This window comes from Hordeum vulgare, chromosome 7H (assembly GCF_904849725.1).
Source record: "Hordeum vulgare subsp. vulgare chromosome 7H, MorexV3_pseudomolecules_assembly, whole genome shotgun sequence".
NCBI lineage: Eukaryota > Viridiplantae > Streptophyta > Magnoliopsida > Poales > Poaceae > Hordeum > Hordeum vulgare.
Window position 1 is genome coordinate 447,935,007 of NC_058524.1, and position 9,046 is coordinate 447,944,052.

Here is a 9,046-nt window from a genome sequence, read left to right on the forward strand (position 1 = left end):
GGCGGCGACCGAACCTTTACAAACAAGGTTGGGGCTATCTCCACATAAAGCTTGGAGGCTCCCAACAAGACCACGGAGCTTCACCATAATGGAATGTGGCTCCGGGGTGACCTCAACCGTCTAGGGTGCTCAAACACCCAAGAGTAACAAGATCCGCAAGGGATTAGTGGGGGGATCAATTTCCTCTTAGTGGAAGTGTAGATCTTGGCCTTCTCAACCAATCCCTAGGAAATCAACAAGTTTGATTGGCTAGGGAGAGAGATCGGGCACATATGAGCTTAGGGAGCAACAATGGAGTCTTGGAGGGTCAAAGGTAGGGTTTGTGAGGTAGGTGAACCCTTTATATAGTGGGGGAACAAGTCCAACCGTTACCCTCACTGTCAGCACGCCCCTGGCGGTACTACCACTTGGGAGCAGCGGTACTACCGTTGTCCCTGGCGGTACTACCGCCAAGAGGAAGCGGTACTACCGCAAGCCCCAGCGGTACTACCGCTAGGCTGACACAAAGCCACAGTAGTAGAAATACTACTACCGATCCTACCACCGCTGGAAATGTATTCGTAAAAAGTCCGACGAAGTAAAACCGCTCAGAGAGGAAGGTACTATCGTCCCCTAGCGGTACTACCGCTCAGCTAGCGGTACTACCGCTCATCTGGAGCGGTACTACCACTAGCGAGCGATACTACCGCTGGACCCTTTGCAAATGCTATGAAAGACCTAGCGGGTGCTCCATTGCCGCAAAAAGAAAGTGGTGGAAAGAAAGTGTGCGCGTGAGAGAGTTGATTCCAACCAAACCTTTCCAACGCGGACCCCCTCTTAATAGTACGGTTTTCCTACTACTCAACACTACCAAAGAGAACCGTAGGAAACACCGTGCTCCAACAACACCGAGGGGCAACGAATCATCTTGTGCCCTATGATGTATTATCTGAAATGCTCGATGCACACGATTAGTCCGCAGAGGTGCTGTTATCAATCACCAAAACTACTTAGAACAAAATATGCCCTAACAACACCACTATCCAAAAGGTAATGGATGCGGTAGTACGATGAACTCCTTGCTATTGTGCTTCAAAAGATAGTCACCTCAACACTCAATCACTCTCTCACAGATTTGTCTTGGGTTTAAGAGATTGATTGGGTGGAAAACAACTTGGGGAGCCTAGAAATCAAGATTCAAATGGTAGGATTGGAATATCTTGATCTCAACACATGAGTAGGTGGCTCTCTCTTAGAAAAATGGATATGGCAAGTGTATGTGTATTCTGAGTGCTTCCTCTACGAATGAGAGGTGGTGGATGGGTATATATAGGCACCTCGGTGAGACCGATATATAAATCTCAATGGTATCGATATGGGTGTCCTGGGAACTTTCCAAATCTCGATGAGACCGATTCTCAAAACTCGGTGGTACCAATTCTTGAAAATGGCTAACCAGAGAGTTGGTCCAAAACTAGGTGAGACCAATTCTCAAAACTTGGTGGTACTGATTCTTGAAAATGGCTAACCAGAGAGTTGGTCACTAGTTTCAGTTGCACCGAATGGAAAGTTAATGACACCGAGACCTTAGGGTTTTGGCATAGGTTCTATCTCAGATGAAAATTGGTATGGCGGAATGGGAAATCTTGGTGGCACCGATTTTGGATATTTAGGCTTTGGACAGAGAATTTTATGGGAGATTGGATGAGTATTTTTGGTGGCTACCTTTAATCACTTGAGCAACCAGATCATCATAGTCACCTCATCCCCTTTTAATAGTATTGGCTTTCCTATGGACCCAAATGTCATTTCTCACAAAAATATTAAATGTAGAGTCTTGAAGCTTGAAGCTTGGCCAATCCTATTCCTTTCTCTTCATTGGGGCTTGTACTCACAATCCTTAGCCAATCCTCTTTGTGGACTATATCTAAAATATCTAGGTAAAAGTATTAGTCCAAGAGACCATGTATGTTGTCATGAATTACCAGAACCACCAAGGGAGCATATGTGCTTTCACTCTACCAAGTGTCGCGCTTGGTACCGCTGGCTTCAGAGTCTCTACTTTTCGTGTCAGACTGAGCGGGTTTTGGTCGATAGTATGGCACGGTAGCATCGCGTGTTACTACCGCACCACTACCGCCCTTCTTTCGGGTCCAGGAACTCTCAGCGAACTCCGGGTGGCGGTAGGGCGAGGTACTACCGCCCACTAGCGGTAGTACCGCTCTCGCGGGTGGTTGTACCGCTTAAGAGGAACTACCTCTGATCCTGCCACTGTCTCGTGTTTGTAGAGCTGCTACACTACAACCCCAACGGTAGTACCGCTGGGGCGAGCCGTAGTACCGCTCCGACGGCACTACTGCCTCCTGGCCTCGTGCCATTGTTTTGTGTTGCTGTCTCAGCCGCCCAAGCGCTAGTACCGCTCCCATGAGCGGTAGTACCGCTTGTGTGCGGGTTGAGAGGGGGTAACGGCTGGATTCTTTCCTCCACTATATAAATGGGGTCTTCTTCCTTAAGAAGACCACTTCTTCCAACCCTCAGCTTCATTGTTGCTCCAAGATTCATTTTCGTAGGATCTCTCTCCCTAGCCAACATAAGTTGTTGATCCTCTAGGGTTTGGTTGAGAGGGCCCCGATCTACACTTCCATCAAGAGAAATTTGATTTCCCCACTAATCCCTTGCGGATCTTGTCACTCTTAGGTGTTTGAGCACCCTAGACAGTTGTGTTCACCTCGTAGCCACAATCCATTGTGGTGAAGCTTCATGGTGTCGCTGGGAGCCTCCAATTAAGTTGTGGAGGTTACCCCAACCTTGTTTGTAAAGGCTCGGTCGCCGCCTTGAAAGGGTACCATTAGTGGAATCACGGCATCTCGCATTGTGTGAGGGTGTGAGGAGAATACGGTGGCCCTAGTGGCTTCTTAGGGAGCGTTGTGCCTCCACATCGCTTCAACAAAGACGTACTTCCCCTCAAATGGAAGGAGCTTCGGTAACACATCCTCGCCTCCATCAGTTTCACTTGTGGTTGTCTCTTACCTTTACTTTGTGCAAGCCTTACCTGTGTTGCATCCTTTGCTTGCTTGTTTCTTTGTTGTTGTTAGCATCAAATAGGTTGTTCACCTAGGTGCATATCTAGGCAACCTATTTGTTGCTAAACCTAATTTGTTAAGAAAAACAAAAAATTGGCAGTTCCCTATTCATCCCCTCTTTAGACAACCATATCGATCCTTTCAATTGTTATATATTTATACAATATATACTATATCACTAAGCTCCCTAGAATTTAAGGCCTCTCATTCAATTGAGGTCACCAATTTAAAATTGAGTCATGGATTTTGACTAGCTCAACAATCTCTCACTCATTTATTTTAATTCACTATATTCTTTATAACACTAAGCTCCCTAGTTTTTAAAGCCTCGCAATCAATTGAGGTCTCCAATTTGAAATTAGGTCATTCAATTTTGACCGAGTCAACAATTTCATAAGAAGCTCTCATTCATTTTTCAATACACTATGCACCCGAAATTTAGAGGGCTTTCCTTCGATAGAGGTATAGAATTCTAATGCCTTGATTTTGACCCGGACAATCCTTTGTTATGGCAATGAACTTCATTAAGCTCTCCCATTTTAAAGCCACCTCATTCAACTAAGGTCTTCAATTTGGATTGGATACACAATTGGTTGGATCGTTGATCCGGGCTTCATGGTGGGATCTCTCGATGAATGGATCCCTTGGTAAATACCTAGATGGTGTGGCCTCGGTTGACAAAATGAAAGTGTCGTCCATGACACGTTTAGCACCAGCATAACACACGCGTCCAACAACATAATTAACTTTATCATGTATTTTTATTAATTAAAAGACGTCATCCAATCACACAGTCAAAAAGATTCACCCAAACACCATAATAGAAAAACAAAATTAAAGCACCCATGAACAATTCGCTACGGATTGGTCATATCAAACATTCTTTCACCAATTACTTTCCTGATTTTTACCGTTGGCTCACTCTTTTCCTAATCTCTGACCATAGATTGACACGTCCATCCGTAACTATGATTCCGTAAAGTTTATCGGTAGGAGTAGCATATCTAATAAAAAAACACTCCATTGTATCCCCCACACGCCAAACCAACTAACACATAAATAACTTTCATAACTTAAAAAAAAATACCACGTAAAAATAAAACACGTACAACTCCAAAAACATAAGCGGCGCGGCAAAGCGCGCACTGCCGTTCTAGTAAGTAGTATTTCTCATGTATACCAAGTGAAAAACAAGTAGAGTGTTCATCGCAAAATTAAATTTTGATGATGTGGGATGTGTATATGTAGACAGAAATAGTATAAGTAGCATGCATATCGAGAGAATTCTAATCAATGAGGTTGATGATGTGGCATATGCGGTGAGGTGAAATGCGTGCCTGTAGAGATAAACAGAAATAGTGGGGATTAACCGATCAACAATTTCCTGGAGATTGAGATGGAAGAATTGGTCGATGGTAATCAATCCAAGCTTTTAAGATTACGGTAAAAGTGTGGCGAAAGTGTTAATGAACTGTACCCACCTTCATGACTATCCCCTAAAACATATTCAAGACATCATCGTAGTAAACAATATTGCCGCATTGTACAAACTGTGGACGGTGAATGAAGCAGCCAAAGTTCCAGTCCGGCAATAAGCTAACCCTGTGATGCATCCGACGATGAACAACTGAACGGAACTTTCCCCCGAGAGGTGTGCTGCACTGAACATAACTGAACTTACCACGACCGCGTTCCTCCATTTCATCGAGGAAGATAGGGCTGTTAGAAGAAACCCACGGTAAATGATTTCTTCAGACAATGGAGCAATCAGACAGTACAGAAACCAACAGACTAGCCTAGAGGCTCCACCGTCGGAGAGGATTTCCTTTAATATAGGATCGTATGCATCCTGCGATAGTTCAGATGAATGAACAATGAATTAGGTACTTCCAACAGATTATAAATCTTCAGTCGGGAAGGAAGACTAATGCAATGTGTTATAACACAACAGGAGATGTGTGAAAAACTGCAATGTAAGTGCTTGGACCGTACTGACCTCGGGACCTATGAGGCTGTCAGCTATTAGAGATGTGAGAAAAACCACAGACATCAGAAGTCCCAACCATAATACAGTTTCTTTTATCCAACCACGCCTGGACGAGAACTTCCCAGCAAAGAAGTCGCCAACTTGACGGCCAGGCTTTGCAGTGTACTGCAACAGTGCTAAACCCAAAGCGAGCTCTCCTAGTTGAAGCATGGCTGTGGAAACGACCTGCATTGACAAGGCAAATTTGCAGGTCAACAGTGCGCACGATAGATAAACAAACCATTTCGATGAGCGTGCCAAAATATAGACAAACGAGAAGTTACCACTTACTGTTGTCAGTGAGTCTAGTGAGGAACAATGTAACACTTTGGCTACCACACCGAGTCCTCCAAAGCTCAGGGGAATGTGCAAGATAAGGAGGTATCCCGCAAATGTTCTCCATACGTCCTCAGGCTCCCATGGAACATCTGAAGAAAGAACCGAGTATTTCTGCGATCTCAACACAGAAATACCATATTACAATGTGTTTATGACCAAGCATGTCAGTTCCACTCAAGTACATACGTAACTGTATTATGTTATAGAGCAATTTGATGTTACTCTAGAAAATAACTGGTTCGCTCATGGAATAAAACCTCCTATTTTCAAAGACAATAAACAGGCGGAGACCAATATTTGTGCACCACGAGGAAGGGAGGCCCCCCCACCTAATTAACCAAAGATGCAAAGCAAATTTCAGGAGCGAAATCAGCGGTGCAAGGAGCCATTTTCCATGAGCTTATGATATGAGCAGGAAGATATATACTAGTGGCGAGCTGCAGTCTGCAGAGGCATTACGTCGAACAGCTCGGGGTCGCAGTCCTTGTCGCCGGGTGTAGGAGGAGGCGAAGAAGAGCAAGCGCAGCTGAAAGCAAAGGAGGACGGGTGCCGCAGCAGGGGCGCGGCGAGAGCTCTGAATTCCGCCGCGCCAGCATGACGAGGTGGAGCTCCAGCTCCGCCGTTGATTCTGCTTCTCACGGGGTGGAGACGAGGATGCGACGAGCAACAAGCTGCTGCTACTGTCAGCAGCATATCCGAACGCACGCGCGCGAGGACCGCTCGCTGGTGCGTGCGTGCGAGGCTGTTGCTGAACCTTCCTAGTCCTAGTCACTCGTTTTTCCGTGCGACCGCGGACGCCCGAGATTGACATACATGTTGACATTGTAATCCTGTCGCTGTTAGTTAGCGTTTCTGGTTTCAGTTTCAGAGAATAAAACGGCGAGAGCATGAGGGTGTTCGTGCCTTGACCGGTTCCTTAGCAGCTAGGTAGACTAGGTAGCTTTGCACGATTCGTGGGATGGCATGGATCAGGCGTGCATGACGGCATCAAGGGCGTGGCGAGCTGGACGTGGGATAGCGCGGCCGCATAGCTCGGGCATGACCTGATTTCTGTTATCTTCAGTCTTTGATTATTAAACAATGAACGAGAGAAAACACTGCATAGCTTAACGCAGCACAAAACACTTGAGTCCCTCTCTGTCGCTCTCTGTCTAACAGTGGCCGGCCATGTCCAACGGCGACGACGGACGTACGCCGGCGACGCCCCTGGAGACGGCGGGAGGCGGCGCAAGAGGGGAAGCAGCGACGAGGAGGTCACCGCCACGGGAGCGCAGCCGTGGGCTGAGCGTCATCCGGCGGGGCGGCAACGAGGTCGTCATCCACGAGCGCGTCGTGCAGGAACGCACCAACTTCGGCAGCAACATAGTCTACCCCACCCTCACGACCACGAACTACATTGAGTGGGCATTGGTGATGAAAATCAACCTGCGCGCCCAAGGCCTGTGGGAGGCGGTGTCCGGCATGGGAGAGTCGGGCGACCGCGAGGACATGGCGGCGCTCTCAGCGCTGCTACGTGTGATGCCTCCGGAGATGGTACCGGTCCTCGCGGTGAAGGAGACGGCGGCGGACGCGTGGGAGGCGATCAAGATGATGCGCATGGGCGTGCGCCGTGCACGGGAAGCCACGTCGCAGCGGCTACGGAAGGAGTTCGAGCAGATCGCTTTCAAGGAGGGCGAGACGATGGACGCATTCGGGATGCACATCACCAACCTCGCCAACAACCTGTGATCTCTCGGGGACGCGGTGGATGAGGTAAAAATCGTTCAGAAGTTTCTGCGTGAAGTTCCTGCTCAGTATGCGCAGATCGCCTGTTCGATCGAGACTCTCCTCGATCTCAACGGCATGTCCGTCGAGGAGTTGATCGGCCGGCTGCGCTCGTCGGCTGAGAGGTGCTCGATCGGCACTGCGGATACAACAGGTTCCCAGCTGCTGCTCACTGAGGAGCAGTGGTTGGCGCGTGGGAAAAAGAAGGAGCAGGGACAGGGATCCAACTCCAACGGCGGCAGCAGGAAGGGAAGTGCCCGCGGCAAGCAGGAGAATCGTGCCAACGAGCGATGCGACTCCAACGGCGGAAACGGCAAGCGAGACATGTCCGAGATTAAGTGTTACAATTGCAACAAATTTGTAGGACACATATCCCGGGACTGTCCGGAGCCTCGCCGCGAACGAAAGCAGCAGCAGCCGCAGGCACACCTGGCCGCGGCGGAGGAAGACAAGCCCGCGCTGCACCTTGCGCGTGCGTGCAATCTCAGCGACGACGACGGGCCGGCACTCATGATGGCCACCATCGCCGGACCTGGCCAGTACGTGGGCACGCGTGTAGTTCTTGTGGAGGAACACGTCCTCCTCACCGCTGCAGACCACAACGACGACATCTGGTACCTTGACTCCGGCGCCAGCAACCATATGACCGGGCGGCGCGACGTCTTCGCCGATCTGGACACCAACATTGGCGGCACGGTGAAGTTTGGCGACGGGTCGGTCGTCGAGATCAAGGGGAGAGGAACGATCCTGTTCGCCTGCGACAAAGGCGATCACCGTGCGCTCACTGATGCGTACTACATTCCTCGCCTCCGCAGCAACATCGTGAGCCTGGGACAGCTCGACGAGAACGACTGCTACGTCGACATCCGCAACGGCACCCTGAAGCTGTTCGACCGACAGCAACGGCTCCTCGCAAGGGTGCCGCGGGCGCGCAATCGCCTGTACGTCATCGCCCTCGACATCGCCAAGCCAGTGTGCCTTGCAGCGGTGCACACCGACGACTCCTGGAGGTGGCACGCACGATACGGCCACCTGAACTTCGACGCGCTCAGGAAGCTTGCGCGTCTCGGCATGGTACGGGGGCTGCCCCGGATCGAGCACATCGAGCAACTTTGCGACGACTGTCTGGTCGGGAAGCAGCGCCGTGCATCGTTCCCGTTGCAAGCGAAGCGGCGGGCGGAGGGACTACTCGACCTGGTACACGGCGACCTGTGCGGCCCCATATCGCCGGCGACACCCGCAGGGAAGCGCTACTTCTTGCTGCTGGTCGACGACAAGAGCCGGTACATGTGGCTCACTCTGCTTCAGTCCAAGGATCAGGCAGCGGAGGCGATCAAGAGGTTCAAGGCAGGAGCAGAAGTGGAGACCGGGCGCAAGTTGCGTCTGCTCCGGACGGACCGCGGTGGGGAGTTCACCGTGGCCACCTTCGCTGCATACTGCGCCGATGAGGGGATCGGGCGCCAACTGACGGCACCATACTCGCCACAACAGAACGGCGTTGTGGAACGGCGAAATCAGACGATCGTCTCCACCGCGTGCAGCTTGATGAAGACGATGGCGGTGCGTGCAAAATTCTGGGGAGAAGGAGTGTCCACCGCGGTGTACTTGCTGAACCGATCGCCCACGAAAAGTGTTGACGGGCAGACTCCTTTCGAGGTATGGCATGGCTAGAAGCCTGACGTGAATCACCTGCATGTGTTTGGCTGTGTAGCTCATGTCAAGATCACAAAGCCGAACGTGGCAAAGCTGGAGGACCGCAGCATACCCATGGTACTCTTCGGGTACGAGCCGGGCTCGGCAGCGTACCGCGTTTACGACCCTGTCAAGAACCGCGTGCATGTCTCGCGGGACGTCG

At 50.2% G+C, this 9,046-nt stretch overlaps 1 protein-coding gene across 3 annotated transcripts; it reads right to left on the reverse strand.

The window, feature by feature from the left end:
* Nucleotides 1-4,264: 4,264 nt before the first annotated feature.
* Nucleotides 4,265-6,225, reverse strand: LOC123408343. Of its 3 annotated transcripts, none has more exons than XM_045101467.1 (5): nucleotides 5,887-6,221; nucleotides 5,380-5,538; nucleotides 5,059-5,274; nucleotides 4,544-4,911; nucleotides 4,265-4,399 (listed from the first exon to the last, which is right to left on the reverse strand). In XM_045101467.1, the coding sequence occupies exons 1-4, from the start codon at nucleotides 6,118-6,120 to the stop codon at nucleotides 4,570-4,572; spliced, it is 951 nt and encodes a 316-aa protein (XP_044957402.1). In that variant the 5' UTR covers nucleotides 6,121-6,221; the 3' UTR covers nucleotides 4,265-4,399; nucleotides 4,544-4,569. The 3 variants fall into 3 exon arrangements, with proteins under 3 accessions (XP_044957402.1, XP_044957401.1, XP_044957403.1); XM_045101468.1 differs by lacking the exon at nucleotides 4,265-4,399 and having other exon boundaries at nucleotides 4,468-4,664; nucleotides 4,744-4,911; nucleotides 5,887-6,225; XM_045101466.1 differs by lacking the exon at nucleotides 4,265-4,399 and having other exon boundaries at nucleotides 4,460-4,911; nucleotides 5,887-6,220.
* Nucleotides 6,226-9,046: the final 2,821 nt, after the last annotated feature.